This window comes from Phlebotomus argentipes, unplaced genomic scaffold, assembly GCF_947086385.1.
Source record: "Phlebotomus argentipes unplaced genomic scaffold, Phlebotomus argentipes genome assembly contig_32, whole genome shotgun sequence".
Taxonomy (NCBI): Eukaryota; Metazoa; Arthropoda; class Insecta; order Diptera; family Psychodidae; genus Phlebotomus; species Phlebotomus argentipes.
In genome coordinates this window covers 487,659-511,419 of record NW_026776187.1, presented here as the reverse complement: position 1 = coordinate 511,419, position 23,761 = coordinate 487,659, and the positions used below count along the sequence as shown (strand labels likewise).

Below are 23,761 nucleotides of genomic sequence, written 5' to 3'. Positions count from 1 at the left end.
TGTACTTTAGGGACTGTACAGTTCAACAGACGAGCTTGGAAATGTCTGCGGAGGCCGAAGGAGGAGTGAAAGATGCGGCTTTTATCCACAGAAGTATTTTATTCGCCTGCCCACTGACTCTAGTCGATGTTGAGGGACGACATCCGCCTCTCCACGGTGATCTCAATGTCCTGAAAGAGCTCACCCACCCAGGCGATGGTGATGCAGTAGTGCTGGAAGAGCTGCACTAGCAGCTCGCCCTCGTCCAGCATCTCGATGCGCTCTATCCGCTGGCGCTCGGCGTTGGGCAGGCTCTGGTACACCTGCACCATGTCCCAGGCACGCGCGCCGTGCCAGCCGCAGTCCAGGAAGCGCGCCACTTGTGTCTCCAGCGACGTGCAGGCTTCCACGCCGGCCAGATTGCAGCCACGCGCGCGCAGGTTGCCCAGCATCACGTCCCCGAAGCGGTCGTTCATGTTCACCTGCTCGTAGTTGACGAAGACGCTGGTGGGGAACTGCCCGGACAGCCACTTGAGCAGGTTGGCGCAGTTCGCGGACTCGATGTAGACTAGAACGCACTCGGCGAGGAAGATTGTGGGGATGCTGTAGTCGATCTCGGCCTGGTTCAGCTTGCTGTGCAGCTCGTCGATGTTCCGCAGGTCCACGCCCATGATGTGGTAGTTACTGGCGTGCAGATCCGTGGAACTCAGGCGCACCTCGCCGTCCTCGGCGGCGTGGATCTTCTCCAGGAGGCGCTTGTTGCGCTTGATGGCGTAGCACTTCTTCGCCGTGACCGTGGGGAAGTCCAGCTCGATGAAGTTGGCTACCTGATGGCCGGACTCCCGAAGGCGCCAGTACAGCGTGTCGAAACCGCAGCCCAGGTTCACGATCTGACACGCACTGCCTTGGCTCCTCTGCAGGAACTTCTCAATCACAATCTCCACGCCCCGCACGCGCGCGAAGTAGCCGCGGTTGATCTCGGGCGCCTTGCGCTCCTGGGAGCTCTTCACGAAGTAGCCCAGGTACTCGTCCTGCCAGTAGCCCAGACGCACGGCGCTCCTCTTGCACTCGCTGGCGTCGTCATTTGTCGCGATGACCGCCTCGTCGCAGGGATGCGAGCACTGGGGCTTCATCGCGGAGCCCCGCCGCTGTGAGTTCCCCGGGAATGCCGCCAATTTGCTGGATTTGCACACTCCTTTTTGCGTTTCACCTCTGTTTTTCTCACCTTGTCCCTGTCGCACGCACACTAGCGCAATCAGATGATTCCGGCTGGCCCAGATGGCGCGCGACCCCGGCCCTCGAGCGGGCAGAAGCGCAAACTCTCGCCGCTCACGTAGAAGCACGCGACCCCTGGTAGCTCAACACGCCAATCGGTGGTAGTTTCTTGACATCTCTCCGCAAGAAAGGAGAGACAAAATATTTTCGTTTTGTGTTTTTCCACTTTATTTAGCTCTATTTTCGGGAAGTGCGCGGTGAAAATTGCCCGAAAAGGTGGGCAGATGTTTGTTTCATCTCTTTCCATTGCAAACTACTGATTTCCTCTGTTCTCCTACCATTTTTTGCCTTGTGCATTCCGTGGGCTTCGTCGTGAGGACACTCCCGGACTCCAGACTTGCACGCTTTCCCAGTGCTGGTGGGAAAATGATGGAACCCGAGGGCGACAGCGTGAGCATCAAGTCATCAGACTCCGTGACCACGAGTGGAGAGTACGAGATTGTTCCCGAGGGAATGCTGTCAGCCTTGAGATCTCCCGGAGCAGCCCAGACTCCTGGTCAAGTCGCCTCCTCGCCCACACTCAACATCGCCAACAACGGCGACTTGCAGGACCTCGAGAAGAATCTCACAGAAGTCATCCACGAGTTGGAGGACAAGCAGCAGAAGACAGACGCTCCGCCCGAAGGTAAACAAACTCCTTATCGCTGAAAATGTGTCACACTGGATCGATTGACAGTGGTTTTTTAGTACTCGGTCTGATGGACTGTTTCAATATCGTTGCAGCTGTACGCGGACCGAGGCCCTCCATCTCCAAGGGGGGCGCCGAGCCCGTGGCCCCGACTCTGCCCTCGCCCGAGGTGAACAAAGTGGGCCAATCGATTTTCTACGACTGTCTCGATTTGAGTCCAACGGCCGAAAACCAGGACGACATGAAGCCCGAACAGAACGACACGGAGGAAGATAGTGAGTCACATGTTTTCCCAGCTTAATCTCGGGGACCCTCACACTGCCAATAGCATTGATTTTGAGTCATAAAAGTGACGCTCCGCTACTGCAGAAATTGACTTATCTGCAGAGATAGAAAAAATAAGCAAATCGTTCAATATTTAGGGGAAAAAGCGCTGACCAATGAAGCTGTGAAGCATGATAATCGAATTGTTCATGGTTTGAGGTTGTTTATCTTGTGGTTTATTTGGGTTTTGCCTCTTTATCGTTCTATTCTGTGACAACTTGAATTATTCTTACATTTGAATCATTTTCGCTCCTTTGACAAACAATGGAACTCTGAGAGCTAAAGAGTTACGAAGGACTTTGTTAAGAAGCCGTTGATAAAATATAAATCATTTCTCTCTGTATTCAATAATATTGTACCTAAATATTCAGCAAAACGGTAGACATGAGCTTTTTTCGCTATTTAATATCCATATAAATGATATATTATGAACACAAAGAGTCATAAAATCTTATCTATCAATTCTGAACCAAATTTGAAAATATTTTCAAGGCTTTAAGATGATTATTTGCACATGTTGTATTAATTTGTACAAAATAATCGTCACATTTTTTGTGTACTCTTCTAATTCGAGCGTTTCGGAACCTCTTTTGCAGTGTCGGAAATCGACCAAGATTGCACGATCTTCTCAGGTGTGACCTATTTGGGCGCGGCGAACATCAACGCCCCGAAATCCGAGACGGAGATCCATCGCAACATGTCAGAGCTGAACAACATCTCTAACAGTGTGGGCCTCAAGGTGTCCGTCAGCATTCCCACGTGCTCCGAGGGCCTCGTGGTGCTGCACGACGCCACGACGAACGCCATCGTCGCTCACTACGAGGTGCACCGCATCCTCTTCTACGCCCGCGGGCCGGCGACCACCCACGACCAGGCGTGCTTCGCCTTCACGTGGTCTCACGGCGACTCGCAGGAGTCTGCGGTGTTTCAGTGCCACGTCTTTCGCTGCCACATTCCCGAGGCCGTGAATCAGGTCAGCTCGTGCTTCGCCAAGGCGTTCGAGCGCTTCCCGGCCAGCCTTACGGGCAGCGTGACATCCGCCGTGGACAGCAGCGCCATGGTGGGGTCCGTGGTGAGCGACTTGTCCGCCAACGTCCTGAATGCGGCCGAGTATGAGTTCGTGGTGTCGCTGGAGATTCGCGAGAAGATGAGCAAGAACACGTACAGCGTGCCGCGCGACAGGAGTGGCTTCAAGTTGCGCTGCAATACGAACAAGGAGGTGCACATCACGGTGAAGCAGACCCTGAGCGAGGCTCTGCCCACGCTGACGATCGAGAGGTGCTTCGGTGTGCTGCTGGCGCCGGGAAAGCTCGTGCGCCAGGCGGACATGCAGCTGCTGGACATGGTGTCGATGGAATACGCGCGCACGGAAAACGCGCCCGCCTTGGCCGTGCCGTCGTATCAAATCACGGCGGAGTGGAAGGCCACGGACAAGGCGTTCGAGCAGCTGAATCTCGAGAGGCAGTCGATGGAGATCACGGTGGCGGTGGACTTGGTCATCAAGGGCATCCAGGAGCCTGTGAGATTCGTCATTGAGACGCCAGTGACGATCCAGCCGCAGAGTGAGTTGAGATTCATCGAGAATTGGCTCAACAAGAAATCCAATCTCGTCATGCGATACTATTTACAGCTGAAGAAGGTGAGTTAGATTGGAATTTGGGAGTTGGAAGTGCAGAAATAACTTTGATCTATTGCAGAACGGCGAAGGAATGTGGGTCGTGGCTTCAGTGGATCGCTCTGAGGAGATCGCCGAAACGAATACTCAGCCGTCGATTCTGCGCTTCAGCATCAACAATCTCTCGAAGATGGTGCGTTCCACAAGTGCCGTGTCGTTCGAACAAGAGGACAGTCCAACGGATTACAGCTCTGACGGCGACGAGCCGCTGCTGAGCGGCACTGGTGAAGTGTCGAAGGAGTGCTCGAAGGATCTGCTGGACGAGTGGAAGCCCATCTTGCAGGAGTACGAGAGGCCGGGCAGCAAGAGACCGAAGATGCTGGCGCCACTCGTTAGGATTGGCATTCCGGAGGCGCTGCGCGGAACGCTATGGCAGAAGCTGGCCAAGGTGGAGAATTCCACGGAGCTGACAGAGAAATATCGACTCCTGATCACGATGGAGACGAAGTGCGAGACAGTGATTCAGCGGGACATTCACAGGACTTTTCCGGCGCACAGATTTTTCCGGGAATCGGGTGGATTTGGCCAGGATGCGCTATACAAAGTGTCTAAGGCGTACGCGGTGTACGACTCTGAGGTGGGCTATTGCCAGGGATTGAGCTTCATCGCGGCCAGCTTGTTGCTGCACATGCCCGAAGAGGAGGCATTCTGTGTCCTCGTGGCGCTGATGTATGATTATGGCCTACGGGATCTGTACAAGCACGGCTTCGAGAGTCTCTACCTGAGGCTCTACCAGCTGAATCGACTGCTGAAGGATCAGCTGCCGCGTCTGTACGAGCACTTTGCCCAGATCGGCGTAGAGACGCACATGTTTGCCAGCCAGTGGTTTCTCACGCTCTTCACGGCGCGCTTCCCGCTCTACTTCGTCTACCACATTCTCGACGTATTCCTCCTGGACGGCATGCCGATCCTCTTCCAGGTGGCGATGACGCTGCTGTCGGTGTACGAGCAGGAGCTCCGGCAGCTGGACTTCGAGGGCGTCCTCAAGTACTTCCGCGTGACATTGCCGAAGAAGTGCCGCAATGAGAATCAGGCCAAGAAGCTGATGAAAATGGCGTGCGAGCGGAAGGTGAAGCGCCTCAAGCACTACGAGGAGGAGTTTGTGGCCCAGCGGGAGCTGACGGAGCGCGAGGAGGCGGAGACGCGTCAGTACGAGATGCGCTTCCACGATGAACGCAAGAAGCTGCAGAGTGAGATTGTGCAGATGCAGGAGAAGATCACGCAACTCACGGAGCAGGCGAAGGTGAATTCGGGCATTGTGCTGGACTACAAGCAGATCATTCAGCGCCAGGAGCAGCAGATTACGCGCCTGAGCGATCAGCTGGAGGACATGACGCGCGAGATGGCGAATTGTGTGGTGTGTTCGGGTCAGATGGCGGCGCCGCAGCCCAATTCGCCCATCCGGAAGGTGCTGGGTGTGACTGGGAAGGCACCCGAGATGCCGCTGGGACCGCTAGATCCACTGAATGTCGCCCTCCAGAGGATACGAGAGCTGGAACTAGAGCTGGCGCAAGCGAAGTTGGCACAGGTTGAGGCGGAGTGCAAGAATCAGGATCTGAAGCATCAGCTGAACACGACTCTGACGGAGATCCAGACGAACCGCAGCAGCTGGCAGCCGTGGCTTTCGAAGACGCTGAATTCCATCCAAGAGAAGGTTTCGACGCGCAGCAATTTGCCAACATTTCAATCCTACACTAGTCCAGACGCAGTTCAGCCGGTAAAAACTGCCTTCTCTTGATACACTTGAGGGTTTTTCGTGCAACCACGCTAATTTCCTTGTCGTTCTGCAGGTGAAGCCACGCGAGGGTGCATCGAATTTGAAGGCAACTCAGCGCAGCAGCTTGAGGAAGAGTGTGGAATTGTCGCCAAAGCATTCATCGGCAGAGCCCAAAACTGCGGAAGGAGCAGTGAGTTGCGATGTGAAATAACAGCGAGATTCTTCCATGACGAGGAGCGTGTCGTTCTCGTGATTTCTGGCGATTTGTGCCAGACCAAAGATTGGTCACGAGACGTTGTGCAGTATTTTTCTGTTAATCCTCTGCAATTTTTAGGCAAACTATTAATGCATGCAAGAGAATCAGCTTCACAGATGGAAGGTGGTGATGCTTTCCATGGCGCTTTCGAGGGTGTTTTGTGATAGAATTCGGGAGGAGAAGACGATTGAGGCCAAGAAGAAAGGATACCATGATATTTTAGAATGAGAAACACACTGAAATGATATAAAAAAAAATGATAATTTTTGTACCGCACTCGTAGTTACAATGCTAGTGAAGATACTGTAGATCTGCGCTTAGTGATTTATTTCCCGTAGAACTTGTTCTGTCGTCTTGAATAATCACATTTTTCCTACACAAAGTAACTTAACAAGAGAAATCATATGCATTTATGTACCATATTGGAGGAATATGATAATATTTAAAGATGATATTCCAATTTTTATGCCATAATGTAATCGTACATTTAGAATTTATCAACTTAAATATACACTGATGGAATTAAGATCAATTTTTGTCACTTCATCGTTACTGGGCGCGTTGTATCTTTCTAAGAGAAATTATTTTTTTACTTCGGCAAGAACCGCAACATGCTGAAGATCATTTTTCAGCAAAGACTTCAGAGAACTTGTCAGAGGATCAAAATTGGATACAAGTAAAGATATCAAGAGAAACATGGTAAGAAACACAAATTTCGGGGCAATTCCTTTCGTTCTAATTGGAATTCTCAGACAAAAAAGACTTTCTTCATTGCAATTTTCAATTTATTTACTATTAAAAGAAACCCTGTATTATACGCGCATATCACAATTGGAGATGATTGAGAGGAGCTGGAGAGATTTAGCCGGTGAGTCCGCCCAGGAGTCCACCGATGGTGCCGACGACTCCGCCCAGGAGTCCGCCCACGGTTCCGAGCAGGCCGTTGAGGATGTTGGCGATGGCGGTCGGGATGGTGACGCCGACAGCCACAAGAGCGGCGGTCAGATTCTGGATGAGAGACTGGAGCTCGGCGCTGATCGGGCCGACGACGGATTGGAGGACGTCGACGATCTGGCCGGCGGCGTCGAGCACCAGAGTCAGGATCTCGCCCACGGAGCTCACGACCTGGATGAGGACGTAGCCCAGGACAGTGGACAGGATGAAGATGAGCTGACCAACGCCAATAGCGAGCTGGGCGACGGCGGATTGGACGGCGGTGACCAGTTGATTGACGGTGGTGGTCACGGCGCCGGTCACGGTGCTCACGGCGGTGCTCACGGCATCGGTGCCAGCGGGTGCTCCTGAGGAAGAGAGAAGATCAGCGGCGTTCCCAGAATGGGACGGGAGAGGACTTACCATAGGCGACAGCCGCGACGGCCACGAGGACGGTAAGAGTGGTGAAGAAACGCATGTTGCTTAACTTGTTGGTTGTTGCTGGAACTGATGCCTTCCTCTGGTTTTCCGGCGCTTTTATACGCGATCTTCTCTTCTGGAGCTTCTGGTGCGATGAGTCAAGAAGAAGGAAACTCGTGGATGAGAACAAACCGCCTGTTTGCTCACGGGGCTTCTCGAAGCTCTCGTGCATCTTTTGAGCTGTTTGACGAGCAGCTCGTGGCGAAACAGATCAGCTTGAAAATTCGGGAAACGAACTGATGTGCAAATATTTTTGGAATTCTCACTGCCTCATGACGACATTTCTGAAACACATGCTTCGGCATGTTCAGTCACGAGATTCTCCAGCGTCTTCATTAATCGATTCAGTCTACCGTCTTATTGCGAAGAAATTGTGTATGTTTAATGAAACTTGCTTAAATATTTTACTGAACTATATTTCTGCTGGATTGTTTGGTTGTACTTCTATGTTCGAGAGATAAATATCACTTGAATGATCAATTCAAAAGATCTTTCTGATGGCGGAAGAATTCAATAAATAGGTTGTGAGTATTTGTGTTGATCAACTTATGACGAATTTTCTTCTAGCGAGAACACTTCGAAGCGTGCTTTCAGTTGTAACATTTTCGTCATTTTCCCCCTCTCGAACTTGTCTTTAAAAATATTTGCACATCAGTTCGTTTCCCGAATTTTCAAGCTGATCTGTTTCGCCACGAGCTTCACGCCGAAAATGTCTAGAGTTACACGAGAACACCGAGAAGCCCCGTGAGCAAACAGGCGGTTTGTTCTCATACACGAGTTTCCTGCTTCTTGACTCATCACACCAGAAGCTCCAGAAGAGAAGATCGCGTATAAAAGCGCCGGAGAACCAGAGGAAGGCATCAGTTCCAGCAACAACCAACAAGTTAAGCAACATGCGTTTCTTCACCACTCTTACCGTCCTCGTGGCCGTCGCGGCTGTCGCCTATGGTAAGTCCTCTCCCGTCCCAGTCTGCGGACTCCGCTAATATTCTGCCTTCCTCAGGAGCACCCGCTGGCACCGATGCCGTGAGCACCGCCGTGAGCACCGTGACCGGCGCCGTGACCACCACCGTCAATCAACTGGTCACCGCCGTCCAATCCGCCGTCGCCCAGCTCGCTATTGGCGTGGGTCAGCTCATCTTCATCCTGTCCACCGTCCTGGGCTACGTCCTCATCCAGGTCGTGAGCTCCGTGGGCGAGATCCTGACTCTGGTGCTCGACGCCGCTGGCCAGATCGTCGACGTCCTCCAGTCCGTCGTCGGCCCGATCAGCGCCGAGCTGCAGTCTCTCATCCAGAATCTGACCGCCGCTCTTGTGGCTGTCGGCGTCACCATCCCGACCGCCATCGCCAACATCCTCAACGGCCTGCTCGGAACCGTGGGCGGACTCCTGGGCGGAGTCGTCGGCACCATCGGTGGACTCCTGGGCGGACTCACCGGCTAAATCTCTCCAGCTCCTCTCAATCATCTCCAATTGTGATATGCGCGTATAATACAGGGTTTTTTTAATAGTAAATAAATTGAAAATTGCAATGAAGAAAACCTTTCGATCTTATTAGGATCCGTTTGCTTTCTCGACAGTTTTTTCATCTGATGAGAAAGTAAATGTCTCATCATTACCGAATTCCATCTGCTCAGACGTCTCATGTTCCGTCTGCATTGAAATTGGATTTTGGAGATGAAATGGCTGAGGCACGGGAGCCGATGCCATGGGAAATCTTGGTGCAAGGGACTGGCTTTTTTCTCTTTACACCCTATCTTTTCTCGGCATTAAGGATCCAAAAATGCCACTGTGTAGTAGAAGCAATTGGTTTTTGTAATTCGTTGAAGGTTTACTACAAATCCTTGGTACGTAAAATTTCATTTCAATTTTTGATCAGATTTCCACTCTAAAAAAGAAATTAAAAATAAAAGCATCTTATTATTATTACAAAAATTTCATATGAAGTCTAAGAAAGACAAATACACTTACTTTTTAGACAACGCCTACAATATCGCAAATGTTGTGCGGAGGCCAAGGCTAGTTTTGATGTTGTTCTTCAGAATATAATAACGATATCTAAAAATGTTAGTAAAACTGTATGAATAGCAAAAATGATGCACAAAAGATCGCTAAAAGAACGAATGCAATAAAAAACGAATACACTAGACACTGAACCAATTCGCAATTGGAAAATTGCATCGGACGTTTTACATGTTTTCTGTCGACCCAGACTGGGCAGAACTTTGTGAAAAATTGCAGAGTGCGTAGCGAAAAATGCTCATCTGATCGTATTTTCTGTAGGCGCTTGCAGCTCATGCTCTACAGTAAAAGCGAAGAAAGACCTAAGGATGATCTCGCGGTTTACCGCTAAAAAATATGTGTAAGAATAACGTAGAACCTCAAGACTATCCCTAAGTCTGTCTTCGCTCTTAGAGCGAAGACTGAGCAAAATTAATCAAAAGAGTACCTTTTTTTCAGCTGAATAAAGACAAAATATCGTTTTAACGTGTATGAAGAAAAAGTATTCTCAAAAGTTCCTTAGATATAGAAAAAAGCTTTGAAAAAAGCAACAAAATTGCTTTTTCGTTAGCAAGATATTTACTATCGTGAGCATCATGTGCTCAGAAAAGGCGTATTTTCTTTGACTAGCGCACGAACATTTTTTTTAACAACAAAAGGTGGCTTAAGATGTTTAAGATGCTTTGAATATTTTGCATAGTTGTAGAAAATTTGAATTACTTTCATTTGAAACGAACTTGGAGGAAATCGGTGAAAAATTAGGCGAGATATGAGCAGAAACTATGCAAAAGGTTGGAAAATAGGCTCAATGGGGAGAATCTGAAGTTCTCGAAAGTCAAAATAGGTATCTTTGAAAAGAATTTTGACGATTTTGCCCAAAGAACTTTAGAAGTGGTTTCACTGTGGAAGCAAAATGACAAAAATATGTTTCCATTGTTATAAGGAAATTAGGGATTAATAATTTGATGACGAAAATACTTTCTTCATTGCAATTTTCAATTTATTTACTATTAAAAAAACCCTGTATTATACGCGCATATCACAATTGAAGATGATTGAGAGGAGCTCGCAAGATTTAGCCGGTGAGTCCGCCCAGCAGTCCACCGATGGTGCCGACGACTCCGCCCAGGAGTCCGCCCACGGTTCCGAGCAGGCCGTTGAGGATGTTGGCGATGGCGGTCGGAATGGTGACGCCGAGAGCCACAAGAGCTCCGGTCACGTTCTGCAGGAGAGACTGCAGCTCCTCGCTGATCGGGCCGACGACGGATTGGAGGACATCGATGATCTGGCCAGCGGCGTCGAGCACCAGAGTCACGATCTCGCCCAGAGAGCTCACCACCTGGATGAGGACGTAGCCCAGTACGGTTCCGAGGATCGTCACGAGCTGACCCACGCCAATAGCGAGCTGGGCGACGGCGGATTGGATGGCGGTGACGAGCTGATTGACGGTGGTGGTCAGAGCGCCGGTCACGGTGCTCACGGCAGTGGACACGGCATCGGTGTCAACGGGTGATCCTGAGGAAGAGAGAAGATCAGCGGCGTTCCCAGACTGGGACGGGAAAGGACTTACCATAGGCGACAGCCGCGACGGCCACGAGGACGGTAAGAGTGGTGAAGAAACGCATGTTGCTCAACTTGCTGATTGCTGCTGGAACTGATGCCTTCCTCTGGTTTTCCGGCGCTTTTATACGCGATCTTCTCTTCTGGAGCTTCTGGTGCGATGAGTCAAGAAGAAGGAAACTCGTGGATGAGAACAAACCGCCTGTTTGCTCACGGGGCTTCTCGGTGTTCTCGTGTAACTCTAGACATTTTCGGCGGGAAGCTCGTGGCGAAACAGATCAGCTTGAAAATTCGGGAAACGAACTGATGTGCAAATATTTTTAAAGACAAGTTCGAGAGGGGGAAAATGACGAAAATGTTACAACTGAAAGCACGCTTCGAAGTGTTCTCGCTAGAAGAAAATTCGTCATAAGTTGATCAACACAAATACTCACAACCTATTTATTGAATTCTTCCGCCATCAGAAAGATCTTTCGAATTGATCATTCAAGTGATATTTATCTCTCGAACATAGAAGTACAACCAAACAATCCAGTAGAAATATAGTTCAGTAAAATATTTAAGCAAGTTTCATTAAACATACACAATTTCTTCGCAATAAGGCGGTAGAGTGAATCGATTAATGAAGACGCTGGAGAATCTCGTGACTGAACATGCCGAAGCATGTGTTTCAGAAATGTCGTCATGAGGCAGTGAGAATTCCAAAAATATTTGCACATCAGTTCGTTTCCCGAATTTTCAAGCTGATCTGTTTCGCCACGAGCTGCTCGTCAAACAGCTCAAAAGATGCACGAGAGCTTCGAGAAGCCCCGTGAGCAAACAGGCGGTTTGTTCTCATCCACGAGTTTCCTTCTTCTTGACTCATCGCACCAGAAGCTCCAGAAGAGAAGATCGCGTATAAAAGCGCCGGAAAACTAGAGGAAGGCATCAGTTCCAGCAGCAATCAGCAAGTTGAGCAACATGCGTTTCTTCACCACTCTTACCGTCCTCGTGGCCGTCGCGGCTGTCGCCTATGGTAAGTCCTCTCCCGTCCCAGTCTGGGAACGCCGCTGATCTTCTCTCTTCCTCAGGATCACCCGTTGACACCGATGCCGTGTCCACCGCCGTGAGCACCGTGACCGGCGCTCTGACCACCACCGTCAATCAACTGGTCACCGCCATCCAATCCGCCGTCAGCCAGCTCGCTCTTGGCGTTGGTCAGCTCGTGACGATCCTCGGAACCGTACTGGGCTACGTCCTCATCCAGGTGGTGAGCTCTCTGGGCGAGATCGTGACTCTGGTGCTCGACGCCGCTGGCCAGATCATCGATGTCCTCCAATCCGTCGTCGGCCCGATCAGCGAGGAGCTGCAGTCTCTCCTGCAGAACGTGACCGCCGCTCTTGTGGCTCTTGGCGTCACCATCCCGACCGCCATCGCCAACATCCTCAACGGCCTGCTCGGAACCGTGGGCGGACTCCTGGGCGGAGTCGTCGGCACCATCGGTGGACTCCTGGGCGGACTCACCGGCTAAATCTTGCGAGCTCCTCTCAATCATCTCCAATTGTGATATGCGCGTATAATACAGGGTTTTTTAATAGTGAATAAATTGAAAATTGCAATGAAAGAAACATTTTTTTACCGTTTATGAATTCTGCCTCTCCCCTTGTCTCTAAAGTTCCCTAATCTCCTAAAAAAGGGCACATTTTTGTGAAGACGAGATTTTTGCAATCCAACGGTGAAACATTTTTATTCGCTTTCTTCTAGTGCTATTGAGTTCTCATTTTAAAGGAAGGTAATAACTTAATGCGAATAGGTCCTGGCCGTCCTGGCATAGGTGTATAAACTCGTGTAAACCATGGAGATCACTTTTATAAAAAATTTAGTGTCCCTGGATTTTAAATTGTAACGGCAGCTAAACTCAACGAATCTCTCATTGGGATTCGTTGAGTTTAAGTGAGGTTAAATTGGAAGCAAAACACGAGCAGAACCCTTTGAAAATTCCGTGAATTGAGTGAGAAAATGCTGAAAACTGTGAGAGAAATCAGCCGGTATGCACCGCAGCACAATGTCCTCGCCACTGGCTTCCTCAGAGGTAAAGTAATAACTGCGAAATTGAGGCCATTTCCTCTGATTGCCGAGTGTTTTTTTTTGCAGAATTTCCTTCCAGGACAGTTTTCCATTGCCGGTCACTCTACGCGGGCTCAACTCTGGGCGTGGATAACTTTAAGACGGTGCGAGAGAAGATTCGATCACAATTCTCGAGCATGACAGACAGATTCCGGGAGAAAATGATTGAGTTCTCGAGCGATTCTTCCACCAACATGATTTTCACCGAGGATCTGAAGAACATGATTCATCTGGCCAAAAACACTCCTGAGGACATGGACTTAGTGAAGAAGATGCTGACGAAATTCAATAGGCAGAACAAGGAGTTGCAATTCGGCAACTATGTGTTTGGCCCGGTGGTCATGCGGATGTTCTACAGCATGGGAAACATCGATGTGCCTCTGGAGTTGATCCGCAATCCGGACTTCAAGGGATTCTTCGATCAAGTGGTGACCCAGCAGATCATGATGGACATGCTGTACGAGAAGGGAGAGTATCAGCAGGTGCTGGACTTGTACACAAATTGCAGTAAGAACGAGAGTCTGCGCGGTCATCGGCACTTGGTGGTCCTCGTGATGGCCTCATGTTACAAGCTCAACACTCCGGACGCCCTCAAGTACGCCATGGATCTCTGGTCGGATCTGCAGAAGACAGGCAAGGAGCCCATGAGGAAGGCGGCGACATTCATCGCCACCTTGGCGCTGAACCAGAAGCAACCCGGAGTGGCTCTCGAGATCATCAGCACCGTGCGCCAGCAGTCTTACATGACGGTGCGGAACATCAAGGTCCTGAGCCTGGCGCAAGTGCATCGCTACGAGGAAGTTATCGTGAGCCTGAAGGGACTCATTGAGGTGCAAATGACGGGATTCACCATGAAGCAGTCCATCAGCAAGGAAATTCTCGATCAAATCCAGGATATTGTGGCTCAGTCGAATAGCAAGGAACTCCTGGCCGACATTCAGCGAGTCATCAAGTTCCTCAACGAACACGGCCATGTGACTGAGAAGACTCTCGATGAATTACTGTGCACAGAAGTCACCGTGACGAATGTGAATTCGACACGTCCGGAGCGAAGTGTTCTTGCGGGCAGCTTTAGATCATCACCTCGCGAGCGACAAGGAGGCTTCACTCCGAGATTTTCGCGTCCAGGCCTTTCAGACATAAACTGAATACTGTTAAGATTCCCAGCATGGTCAGGAAGCCAATAAAGAGTAGTCAAGAGTCTTTTCGTCTTCCACTTTCTTCTCCATTACTTATTACAATGAATTATAAATCATTTCACGATGAGTTACAGAGAAATTCTTATCTAAACGCCTATTCTCACTTTTGAATTGAATGTCTGAAGAAATGACGGAAATGCTAATGTGTAAAAAAAAGGTGTGTAATTTGAGATTTAGAGTTCACTCTTCTTCGCATTGCCGCTCCTGTCGAAGCCATCGAGCTCATCTGTGGCGTGCTTGGCAATGTACTTCACAAAGTCCTCCAGCTCGCGTCCGCCCTCGTACTTCACAGGCTTCGACTTGTTGTCCTTCGGCACCCAGAACAGCGTCGGGAAGCCGCGCACCTCGAACTGCGGCGGCACGTCGTTCGCCGTGGCGTCCACCTTCACGATACTCACTCCCGATTCAGCCTTCAGCTTTTCGCCCAGCTCGTCGAACACCGGCGCCAGCTTCTTGCAGTGGCCGCACCAGGGCGCGTAGAACTCAATCAGCACGTCCTTGTCCACATCTGTGACCAGCTCCTTGAAGTTCTTCGCCACGGCCACCTTCACGGGCCCGTCATTCTTCTCCGGCACCGCCTCGGACTTGATGTACGGCTCCAGATCGCCGGCCAGCAGATCAGCGGCGAACTTCTGCAGATTCTCCACCGAGAACTCATCCTTCATGATGAACTTCTGGTTGTCCTGGTTGCGCGCCAGCACCAGAGGCTTGTCGCCCACGTAATCGTACCCGTACTCGTTCAGCTCGTGCTGGAACTCATCCTTGGCGCTGATGGCGAAGCCCAGCTTGCCCTTGAACTCCTTGGCCACCTTCAGCACGCGGTTGCGCCAGTAGTTCGTGCCCTTGGCGTTCTTCACGTAGTCCACGTTGTAGTACGCCACGACCAGCGGATTCTGGAACTCCGAAACGGAGTCGCGCGTGCGGAGGCCAACCAAGCCATGCCTGGAGAGGAAGAGCGCCATTAGTTGCGGCACAAACGGCTTTTTATCGCATCTCACTAATCTAATCTCATTAAAAAGCTTCAGTGAAGGTGAAATCACACGTTTAGGTCAGATTATCGCTAGGGAATGCAGGAATGCAGTGGATGGATTCAGACACCAGTGCCACTTCGGCGGCCTAACAAAATTCGAGTGTTCCGACGATTTGTTCAGTTTTTTTTTAGAGCTTTTCACGCTTAATCTGTAATAAATCTGATTCTATGGCAAATGGAACAAATCAATGGCAAGTAAATCCTTGCTATAGACAGAATTATTGCAAAAATAATACTTTGGTGGCGCTTAAAATAAAGCAATAAACTCTTGTGCTCTTGACTGTAAACAGAAATAAGGTCATAGAATTTGTATCAAATAAAGAAAAAACAATCCCATAGCAGGAGAAATTTAGATATTCCACCCAGAACAAAGGCTGAAACATGTTGAATTCTTTGAATTGATAGAATAGTATTAGGAATAATATGGTAATAATTTATGTCGTCTCAAAGTTCTTCGACCCTGAACTTGATTTCACTTGATGACCTTCGCGTGAAAGACGCTTAGCAACTTTGTCTCACCATTTCTTCTAAACTAGAGGATATACTAATCTGAACTCCATGAACAACACCCTCATTTCAGCCTTCCAAGCTGAAACTTTCAGCGCTTTTGATTACGTTTTCCACAACACAATGGAAGCTTTTGCAGAAAGCTTGGAAAAATACTCACAGATTTTGCCGGACAAACTGTGTCAGCTCGCCAACGTCGCTGCCGTCGAACTTGAGGAAGTTTTCCTCGAACTTATTGTGGAGATTTGAGGCACGGAAGAGAAGCACAGCGTCTGTCTGGTCGTGCTTGGCCAGAACTTCGGCGGCGCTTGAGTGGGCGAAGCGGAGTTTCTCACGCATCTTGTCGGCATACTTGAGGAACACGCCCTTCAGGTCGCTCTCCTTTTTGAAGAAACCCACCACCGCGGGCTCGGACACGGCCAGGAAGGCCTCCAGAGCCTCCACAGTCAGAAGATCCTTCGACGAGGGACCCACTTGAGCGCGCATGTACTTCACAATGCCGGCAGCCTCGCGGGGTCCATTGTACTCCTGTGATACCTCACCATTGCGGAAGATCTTCAGTGTGGGGTAGCCCTGCACGGAGAACTTGCCGCAAGTCTCCTTGCCGGCCTCCGTGCAGTCGATTTTCGCCAGAGCGATCGGAGGATCATCGTCACGGAGCAACTCTGCGGCTTTGGCGTATTCCGGCTTCAGTCTCTTGCAGTGGCCACACCTGCGGACAGTCTCTGGTCAGTATCCGGGGAAGGGGCGCTTGCGGAAAATTCTTCCATACTCACCAGGGGGCATAAAACATCACCAGTGTGGTCTCGACTTCGGCGACTCTCGTCGAGAAGTCATCATCGGACAGTTCCAGCACGTCCGCCTCGCTAGCCAGCGCGCATCCGAGGATGGCGGCCAGGACTACAGTAGCCAATTGTGTCCGGAAATGCATTTCTTACTAATCACTGCGCTCTTCCCGGATTCCAGAGGACTAAAGCTTGTAAGACAGAAGACGTGGCCGGCACCTATTCGTGGTCTTCTCTGATTGGTTGGCGATTTTTATAGCAATCCCGTGACAATGGCGGCGCTGCGGTCACAAAGGGTGGGCGTCTCAGAGATCCTCCGATAGAGGCGCGCCCACCAGAAGCCGGGGACAAGTGAGGTTAGAAAACATGTAAACAATCGTGTTCGCCTGCATGAAAAAAGTCAAATTGGGAGATTCTGCAAGGATTTTCTTTCAAATTACACGTCACATTGCATAATGGAGAACTTTGGCGTGAGTAGACATTGGAAATTGGGATAAAGACCATACTGATGTGGTGGAATTTCTCTCAGAATCGCTTCATGGAAATCCTAAGCTACCCAGTCCGGGAACGCTGTCAGGAACTGTGTGTGCTGATTGACCACTGCAGCATTAAGGAGCTGCAGGAGGTCTTCCCAACGCTTGTGCACTCGATCTTCAACTCCAACGGTGGGATTGGCTGGGGCTTGAGATCCGTGGTGGCCAACACTTATGAGTTCAGCATCCTTTATGACTTCTTCGTGCCTTTGGGGCCCATGTTCAGGCTCTGCTACAAATTGCTGAATGACGCCCTTAAATTCGACGTGCCTATCTCGACGCTGCCGCTGAAGATGCGTCAGATGCTGGAGAGCGGACGTTATCCACTCTTCTACTCAGACATTGTCAATGTGGATCACTTCAGTCGCCAAGTGACTTCGGTTTCCTTCAGTGAGTATCTTCAGGGAACTGCTTGGGCATACTTCTCTCTCTCTCTTCTTGCAGATGCTTTTGGCTTCTACATGCTACACTTTGCCCTCCATGGCCTGATCCCAATGCATAAAATCTGCCCGGCAGCGCAGAGAGTGCACACGGAGAATTGGAAGTCTGTGTTCTTCTTCCTCACAGCGGATTATCTGTGCACTTTCCTACCCAAGGATCCCAACGAGCCCGTTCTGCCGCAGAACATTTCTGGGAATATCAAAGTGGCACAAACCATCCAGATAAGTCCGGTGAAACCCACGCGATCGCCGGTTTATCTGAAGCTCTCCGCCCTCACGCGCCAGACTCCGAATCCAATAACCGTCTCCCGAGGAGTTGAGCCCTCTTCCTGGACGCACGCCTGGCGCACTGAGACCGTGTTGTACATCTTCACCGACGCCTGGCTGCGATTCAGTGTGGAGGACAGCAGAGATTTGCCCAGCAGCGAGTTCATCCGCTTGATCAGGATCTTCGTGAAGCAAGGACACCTTTTCGCCAATTCTGCAGACATTGACAACACTTCGGTGTCGCAGCTGAGAAAACTGGCCCAAGCGATGATGAACGCTCAGATGAACGCCTTCCTGACGGGCATAATCTCCCGATGGCCTCTCGATTGCTCCTTCATGGTGGTCCTGGAGCTCTGGCTGAGCTACATTCAGCCCTGGCGATACGTTTTTGGCCGCGAGGTGAAGGACGCGAGCGATTTTGGAGGCGCTCTGCTGCGATTCGAGTCCTTCATACAGGAGAATCTCTGCGAGTACACTCAGATCTTTATACAATTGCTTCCGCGATTCGAGTGTCTGGACTTGACGTCGCTGAAGAACGTTCTCATGATCTTTCGACTGGTGAAGGTGTTCAGCCAGCCGAATCTTGTGGATGTTCTCTCGCGACTGGAGAGATCGATGATCTCCAATGCCAACGGATTTATGCCACAGCGATATTCGCCCACGCAATACTCGCCGAATAAGAGTGCCAACACTCTCCTGGACACTAGCTACATGTTCATGTTCCACGCCGTCGTCAGGGACAAGATTCAGCTGCTCCTGCGGAAGATCAAAGTGGCCGAAGTGGCGGCCAGAGAGCAAAACAGACTCGCTGAGTTGAAGTCTCGTGAGGAGACGTTCGCCAGTGTGTGGCAGAAGATCAAAAACTTCTTCACCGAAGGCGAAGATTACTTTGAAAATGCATTGAAACAGGACAAACAGAGAATCCCAGAAATTTTGCAGCTCACCGCTCAACTGATGGCGGATGCCTTTGAGCTGGAGCTGCCTGAGATCGTGCTTCCGGAGAGTGTAGGACAAGAGTACTCAAATACTGCACCGGAAGCCTTCACTTCCCTCCACAATGACTCTTCGCAGGGCTTTTCGTCACTCTTGAGCACCTCTAGAAGTAGAATTGTGGACTATCGCGGCGATCCAGACTTGATGCCGATTCAGAGCAATGAAATCACGTCTCTTGCGAGATTTCTCTACCAAGTGTCCTGCAAATTGAACATCATGGTGAGTGGGGAGATGATTTTTTGTGGCATTTTTCCGATTTTGTGTGTTTTCTTGCAGTTTGGAAGCGATTTCCAGAGGATTTGGCAGCGGAATGACATCTGGGGTGTGCTGCTGAGGCCTCTGCTGGCGCCCCCGATGGTGGCGGAGTACATCGACAAGTCCTCAGGCAGGGCAGTGTTCAGGGAAAAGTACTTGGGTCCACGCGTCAGATTGCGATCGCTGGCGTCCTACAAGACATTCTTCCTGATTGCGCTGGCAATGTTCTGTGGGAAGTTCTTCTTCAATTCCATCCTGGCCGGCGTGTTCCTGCTCATGATTTTCGTCCTGGTAATTTCATCCGTGGTGAGACATTTTGGTCAAGAGGAATTTCCTGAAAACTCTCGCAATTTATTGAATTAGATTTTTCGAAAAGTAATCTTTATCTTTTTGTCTGGCACTGTGATCAATTGGAGGATCGGAATAACGTGGCCAGAATGATCATCCAAGTGGAATTTGAGTAGGATTTGCCGCAGGAGTTCGCACATCTGTTTCATGGCGATCCTCTGGCCGATGCAAGATCTCGCGCCCAGAGCGAAGGGCAGAGAAGCTTGACGTTTGTGTTCAGTGGAGTCTTGAGAGCGTATCCAGCGCTTTGGGTTGAATTTCTGGGGCTCGTGGAAGTTCCTGGGATCGCGTGAAGATGTGAAGAGCGAGACGATGGCCATAATTTCGCGGTCAATGCGATAATTGCCCAGAATTGTTCCATTTCCGCCGACAATTCGGCCCACAAATGGTGCGACTGGGAAGAGCCGAAGAGTTTCTCTAACAGTGGCCTTCAAGGCGGGAATCTCGTCGGCAGCGAGAGATTCTCTGCCCTCAATCTCTCTGCGAAGACTTTCCTGCTCGTCAGTGTGTTTCGCCAGCATGTGAAGACACCACAAAGTGGAGAAAGACGTTGTGTCTCCGGCTGCGATGATCAAGTCCACCATGATCCTCTCGATGTAATCCCTTGGAATCTCTCTGGTCATCATCTCTGCCAAGATCCCATCGTGCAAATCTCTGTTGTTCAGGAACTTTGTGATAATATCTCCGCCGATTGACAGGGTTTCAGTCACCGAATCCTCGAATTCCCGCCAAGATCGCGTGCCAAAGAATTTACAGATTTGCGCAGGCGCAATAAAAAGCCTCGCCGAAGTTTGGAATATGCGATGAAGGACTCTGGAGAGTCTCTCGAGGGATTCCTCAATCTCTGGCCGCAGCTGCTGGTAAGATGAACCCACCATGAGATTTGTGATCGCTGAAAGCATACATTATGAATGACTTCGAGCACTTTGCATTATTCATGCTTCGCTTACTCTCAAGCGACCATCTGTAGAGGTCAGATTCGAGGCTCTCAATGGGCTTCCCAGTCTCCTCTGACCTCCACTTGCCAACCAAGCGCTCCGCTGAGTCTCTGATGGGATTGCTGAATGCCGCAAAGTCTCTGGTCAGCAAGAGAGAATTCATGATCTTCCTGTGATGAAGCCACTCTTCACCGTCCATGAACAGCAATCCTCTCTTATTCTCGTGCTTCCGCTGGTACAGCTTCCAAACATCGGGAATCACGTGGCGAGGGTACTTTCCTTCGTGCAGGAAAATCTCTCGGATCAGTTCAGGATCGCTGATGAACAAACAGTCAAGAGAACCGATGCGTTCTCTGAAGATCGCGCCCAGATCTTCGTGCCTTTTCTCGATATATTCATGAAATCTACAGAAAAGCTCATTTGACTATCAATTTTTCCATGCAAGTCAATTATCAAGAGATTTACTTGGGCGCTGATCCCGCTTTCATGATATCCAGCGTTGTCCCAATGAAAGGAAGTCCTTTGGCTGCTGGAATATCACTGAAATCCAAAATCTTTTTGCCATTTGTGGCAAAACTGCACATTTTCCTCACAAAACCAAAAGAGCTAAGCCGAAACATTTCCCCTTAAGTGAATTTAGTGCTGATCGCGCGAGAGTGTCGAAGAAAACTGATGATCGCTTGAGACTTGATCGTCGAAGAATGTGAAAAGGAATGAGAGAAGATAAAACTTGATATCTCCAAAAAGTCAAACAAGGTTTATTTGACAAGATAAATACACTTTATGCCTTTACCTTCGCTCTTTTCCCTACGGACGTCAATTTGCCGTCTTGAGTGAAACTCACAGCATCCAGAGTGTCTTCTAGGTGTTTTCTCTTCTTGGCCAGAACCGCCTCCTTTTGGCTGATGACTTCTGGCACAGCCACATCCACACCAGTGCCTGCGTTCAGGTAGAGAGGAATGGACAGAGGCTCATCTTTCGCGGGTTTCACATAGATGCTCTTGATATTCTCCCAACCGCCGGGAAGCTGTGTCTTCAGTTGCTCCACCAGCGCCACGATATTGTCCGTGATCGCCTCTTTAGACATCGAGTGCTTTCCCACGTCGATGGACATCACATTCCCAGCGTTGCTTTGCCGGTAAATTGTGAATCGCAGGGCTTTCGCCACGGACTCTTCCAAATCCTCACAGTCCATCTTCAGAGCAATTGGCAGCTTCTTGCGCTTCAGGAAGTGCTTCCCAACGAGAGGCATGACACGATTGTAGATGCGGGAATCCGCCAGGAAGACGTCGAAGCTCTGCGCCAGCTTCAGCTTTGCCTCATAAGGTCCGTATTCCTTCTTCAGCTCGTTGATTGGAATCACTCTGTTGATCCTCGACACGCCGGCCACTCTCAACACCTCCTCAAAGTGCTCCTTTGTGGGCTCATAGTCAATCTTCGTGCCTCGCCTGAGATCCTTCACAAACAGACACACCTCGTCAGTGTCATTGATCAGGCTGTGCGGCAGGAGCACTTTGCTCAGCTTCCCATCTCCTTTGGGGATCTTGAACACGCCCACCTGGAGACTGTACTTGAAATCCACATCCAGCATGGACTTTTTGCTCTTCTGCTTCTCCTGGAGGCACTTTTGCATCCCCTCAACAGCCTTCAGGATGGTTTCACGCGCCACGAGAACTTCGTCACTCGCGTCCTCCTTGCTTTCCTTCTTGCCTCTCTTTCTCTCAGTCATCCTGCATGAAGAATCTCAGCTCAAGTCTCAAGCCCAACACCTATCATGTAAAATACTCACTTTTACCCGTGGAAAATGGAGAAAATCTTGAAAAACCTCTTGATAAACTCCTTGTTGTTTACTGCACACACGTGCTCTCCCGGTGACATTCGTCAAGTTTTTATAGCAAAATGGTTCTTCGTCAAGTGACGTCACGGCGTTTGACATTTGATTGTTTTGTTTGTGAAAATTGATGAAAATTGTATAAAAAGTGATTTTTCCGCCACTCTCAATGGCCCTGTATGACGATTTGGATACAAAGCAGCGCGCTGACCAGATCGACGGTTGGTCCTCGGGGATAAAACTCCTCCAGTCGCAGCTGGCGGTAAAGAAAGCCGCCGTGGGAGTGTGCCACATTCCGCGGAAAGCCACCACGCTAGCCCCCGTGATTGACCTGAAAGCCAAGAAGGACGGTCCCGATGACATCTTCAAGCCGCAGAGTGAGGTGCTTCGGTTGCAACCGCCACAGGTGAAGAACACACCCAGGAGCACATTTGTCCCGGCTTCTGTGTCGTCTCTGCCGGAGCCCCCAGTAAGAGAGTCCACGGTGACTGAGGACGCGGACTGGAGTGTGGTGGATGAGTATGATCCCATGTGGCCGAATGACTATGAGAAGCTGGTGAAGGAGAAGCGCGACAAGGAGCGCGAGAAGGCTCGCGAGCGGGAAGAGCGGAAGCGCGAGGAGAGAAACACAAAGCGACGTGTGGCTGGTGTTCCGAGGATTGGCGAGGAGGGATCGCCGCCGGTGAAGTACATGGGCTTCGGCGGAAGACCAGCCGGACACTCTGACGATGAGGAGTACAGCAAATCCCCACCGGCTGCAGGAAGAGCGTCCATGGGAGCTGCCATTGCTCCGCCGCCGTCTCTGCAGGAGAACAGCACAGTTGTGTCGGACAAGTGAGCAGAGTGCGCGGGAGCGCAGTGAGTCCAGAGATTAATCTCTTGTCTATTTGCAGATTGGGTCTGGCGAATGTCGGCGGCTACGGAACGAGCAGTGTGGCGGCGAAGATTATGGCGAAGTATGGCTTCAAGGATGGCCAGGGCTTGGGAAAGCAGGAGCAGGGTATGGCAGTGGCTCTGCAGGTGGAGAAGACGTCAAAGCGAGGCGGCAGAATCATCCACGAGAAGGAATTCATGCCGCCGCCGTCGGTTCCCAGTCCGCCGCCTCAGAGTGCAGAGCCCAGCATCACAGAGATCATGAAGTCGCCCAGCAAAGTCGTCTTGCTGCGCAATATGGTGGGCCCAGGCGACGTGGACTCCGAACTGGAGCCCGAAGTCAAGGATGAGTGCAACACGAAGTACGGCGACGTGGTCATGGTGGTGATTCACGAGGTTCCGGACACAAATCCCGAGGAGGCGGTGCGAATATTCGTGGAGTTCAAGCGTATTGAGAGTGCCATCAAAGCCGTGGTGGATCTGAATGGGCGCTTCTTCGGCGGCCGACAAGTCAAGGCGGGATTCTATGACTTCGAGAAGTTCCAGAATCTCCAACTTCTAGGCTAAGACACTTGTATTTTCATGGTAAGTTAAATTCTTTATTCTCCTCTATCGCATGAAAATTGAACAAGACATGTAGAATAAATAACTTTTATCATAACTCTCTTCCTCTGTCTCTAAATGTACAAATAAATGAATCAGGAGAGCATGGAATCCCGAAGCGACTTGCATTGAAAAGGTGGCACAGACTTGAGATGCTGGTGGAAAAGTAAAAGCTCACGTGCACTATAAAGTGTGTTTCTCTCTCTCTCTTCTCCTGGTGGAATA

General features: G+C 50.2%; 8 protein-coding genes across 10 annotated transcripts; 4 read left to right on the top strand and 4 right to left on the bottom strand.

Moving 5' to 3' along the window:
* Positions 1 to 79: 79 nt before the first annotated feature.
* On the bottom strand, positions 80 to 1,249 carry LOC132264348 (leucine carboxyl methyltransferase 1). Its single transcript, XM_059764508.1, has one exon. The coding sequence runs from the start codon at positions 1,110 to 1,112 to the stop codon at positions 120 to 122; it is 993 nt and encodes a 330-aa protein (XP_059620491.1). The 5' UTR covers positions 1,113 to 1,249; the 3' UTR covers positions 80 to 119.
* A 105-nt stretch (positions 1,250 to 1,354) lies between these two features.
* On the top strand, positions 1,355 to 6,373 carry LOC132264136 (rab GTPase-activating protein 1-like). 2 transcript variants are annotated; one of them, XM_059764227.1, is made up of 6 exons: positions 1,355 to 1,470; positions 1,590 to 1,879; positions 1,978 to 2,157; positions 2,803 to 3,845; positions 3,904 to 5,598; positions 5,672 to 6,373. In XM_059764227.1, the coding sequence occupies exons 2-6, from the start codon at positions 1,621 to 1,623 to the stop codon at positions 5,807 to 5,809; spliced, it is 3,315 nt and encodes a 1,104-aa protein (XP_059620210.1). In that variant the 5' UTR covers positions 1,355 to 1,470; positions 1,590 to 1,620; the 3' UTR covers positions 5,810 to 6,373. The 2 variants fall into 2 exon arrangements, with proteins under 2 accessions (XP_059620210.1, XP_059620211.1); XM_059764228.1 differs by lacking the exon at positions 1,978 to 2,157 and having other exon boundaries at positions 1,361 to 1,879.
* Positions 6,374 to 12,751: 6,378 nt separating this feature from the next.
* On the top strand, positions 12,752 to 14,103 carry LOC132264029 (pentatricopeptide repeat-containing protein 2, mitochondrial-like). Its single transcript, XM_059764081.1, has 2 exons — positions 12,752 to 12,899; positions 12,962 to 14,103. The coding sequence occupies exons 1-2, from the start codon at positions 12,827 to 12,829 to the stop codon at positions 14,080 to 14,082; spliced, it is 1,194 nt and encodes a 397-aa protein (XP_059620064.1). The 5' UTR covers positions 12,752 to 12,826; the 3' UTR covers positions 14,083 to 14,103.
* A 32-nt stretch (positions 14,104 to 14,135) lies between these two features.
* Positions 14,136 to 16,698, bottom strand: LOC132264025 (protein disulfide-isomerase A3). The gene is made up of 3 exons (XM_059764076.1): positions 16,447 to 16,698; positions 15,831 to 16,382; positions 14,136 to 15,075 (listed from the first exon to the last, which is right to left on the bottom strand). The coding sequence occupies exons 1-3, from the start codon at positions 16,599 to 16,601 to the stop codon at positions 14,307 to 14,309; spliced, it is 1,476 nt and encodes a 491-aa protein (XP_059620059.1). The 5' UTR covers positions 16,602 to 16,698; the 3' UTR covers positions 14,136 to 14,306.
* Positions 16,699 to 16,796: 98 nt separating this feature from the next.
* Positions 16,797 to 19,306, top strand: LOC132264023 (sphingomyelin phosphodiesterase 4). Of its 2 annotated transcripts, XM_059764074.1 has the most exons (4): positions 16,797 to 16,925; positions 16,985 to 17,378; positions 17,433 to 18,907; positions 18,965 to 19,306. In XM_059764074.1, the coding sequence occupies exons 1-4, from the start codon at positions 16,911 to 16,913 to the stop codon at positions 19,304 to 19,306; spliced, it is 2,226 nt and encodes a 741-aa protein (XP_059620057.1). In that variant the 5' UTR covers positions 16,797 to 16,910. The 2 variants fall into 2 exon arrangements, with proteins under 2 accessions (XP_059620057.1, XP_059620055.1); XM_059764072.1 differs by having other exon boundaries at positions 16,797 to 17,378.
* LOC132264027 (cytochrome P450 315a1, mitochondrial) lies at positions 19,303 to 20,918 on the bottom strand. Its single transcript, XM_059764078.1, has 3 exons — positions 20,695 to 20,918; positions 20,242 to 20,633; positions 19,303 to 20,183 (listed from the first exon to the last, which is right to left on the bottom strand). Exons 1-3 carry the CDS (start codon positions 20,847 to 20,849, stop codon positions 19,303 to 19,305), a joined length of 1,428 nt encoding a protein of 475 aa, XP_059620061.1. The 5' UTR covers positions 20,850 to 20,918.
* A 41-nt stretch (positions 20,919 to 20,959) lies between these two features.
* Positions 20,960 to 22,130, bottom strand: LOC132264031 (ribosomal L1 domain-containing protein CG13096). The gene is made up of 2 exons (XM_059764083.1): positions 22,019 to 22,130; positions 20,960 to 21,959 (listed from the first exon to the last, which is right to left on the bottom strand). The coding sequence occupies exon 2, from the start codon at positions 21,956 to 21,958 to the stop codon at positions 21,011 to 21,013; it is 948 nt and encodes a 315-aa protein (XP_059620066.1). The 5' UTR covers position 21,959; positions 22,019 to 22,130; the 3' UTR covers positions 20,960 to 21,010.
* Positions 22,131 to 22,229: 99 nt separating this feature from the next.
* LOC132264028 (splicing factor 45) lies at positions 22,230 to 23,727 on the top strand. The gene is made up of 3 exons (XM_059764079.1): positions 22,230 to 22,894; positions 22,954 to 23,518; positions 23,636 to 23,727. The coding sequence occupies exons 1-2, from the start codon at positions 22,230 to 22,232 to the stop codon at positions 23,498 to 23,500; spliced, it is 1,212 nt and encodes a 403-aa protein (XP_059620062.1). The 3' UTR covers positions 23,501 to 23,518; positions 23,636 to 23,727.
* Positions 23,728 to 23,761: the final 34 nt, after the last annotated feature.

Excerpts from the sequence above, each read along its gene's own strand:
- LOC132264348 (XM_059764508.1), bottom strand. The coding sequence starts at position 1,112 with ATGAAGCCCCAGTGCTCGCATCCCTGCGACGAGGCGGTCATCGCGACA.
- LOC132264136 (XM_059764227.1), top strand. The coding sequence starts at position 1,621 with ATGATGGAACCCGAGGGCGACAGCGTGAGCATCAAGTCATCAGACTCC. Across the intron at positions 1,880-1,977 it reads GACAGACGCTCCGCCCGAAG|CTGTACGCGGACCGAGGCCC; the intron begins GTAAACAAACTC and ends ATATCGTTGCAG. Across the intron at positions 3,846-3,903 it reads ACTATTTACAGCTGAAGAAG|AACGGCGAAGGAATGTGGGT; the intron begins GTGAGTTAGATT and ends GATCTATTGCAG.
- LOC132264029 (XM_059764081.1), top strand. The coding sequence starts at position 12,827 with ATGCTGAAAACTGTGAGAGAAATCAGCCGGTATGCACCGCAGCACAAT. Across the intron at positions 12,900-12,961 it reads CGCCACTGGCTTCCTCAGAG|AATTTCCTTCCAGGACAGTT; the intron begins GTAAAGTAATAA and ends TTTTTTTTGCAG.
- LOC132264025 (XM_059764076.1), bottom strand. The coding sequence starts at position 16,601 with ATGCATTTCCGGACACAATTGGCTACTGTAGTCCTGGCCGCCATCCTC. Across the intron at positions 16,383-16,446 it reads GTGATGTTTTATGCCCCCTG|GTGTGGCCACTGCAAGAGAC; the intron begins GTGAGTATGGAA and ends GACTGTCCGCAG. Across the intron at positions 15,076-15,830 it reads CAGTTTGTCCGGCAAAATCT|GCATGGCTTGGTTGGCCTCC; the intron begins GTGAGTATTTTT and ends CTTCCTCTCCAG.
- LOC132264023 (XM_059764072.1), top strand. The coding sequence starts at position 16,964 with ATGTGGTGGAATTTCTCTCAGAATCGCTTCATGGAAATCCTAAGCTAC. Across the intron at positions 17,379-17,432 it reads AGTGACTTCGGTTTCCTTCA|ATGCTTTTGGCTTCTACATG; the intron begins GTGAGTATCTTC and ends CTCTTCTTGCAG. Across the intron at positions 18,908-18,964 it reads CCTGCAAATTGAACATCATG|TTTGGAAGCGATTTCCAGAG; the intron begins GTGAGTGGGGAG and ends GTTTTCTTGCAG.
- LOC132264027 (XM_059764078.1), bottom strand. The coding sequence starts at position 20,849 with ATGTTTCGGCTTAGCTCTTTTGGTTTTGTGAGGAAAATGTGCAGTTTT. Across the intron at positions 20,634-20,694 it reads AAAGCGGGATCAGCGCCCAA|ATTTCATGAATATATCGAGA; the intron begins GTAAATCTCTTG and ends GCTTTTCTGTAG. Across the intron at positions 20,184-20,241 it reads CTACAGATGGTCGCTTGAGA|CGATCACAAATCTCATGGTG; the intron begins GTAAGCGAAGCA and ends GTATGCTTTCAG.
- LOC132264031 (XM_059764083.1), bottom strand. The coding sequence starts at position 21,958 with ATGACTGAGAGAAAGAGAGGCAAGAAGGAAAGCAAGGAGGACGCGAGT.
- LOC132264028 (XM_059764079.1), top strand. The coding sequence starts at position 22,230 with ATGGCCCTGTATGACGATTTGGATACAAAGCAGCGCGCTGACCAGATC. Across the intron at positions 22,895-22,953 it reads AGCACAGTTGTGTCGGACAA|ATTGGGTCTGGCGAATGTCG; the intron begins GTGAGCAGAGTG and ends GTCTATTTGCAG.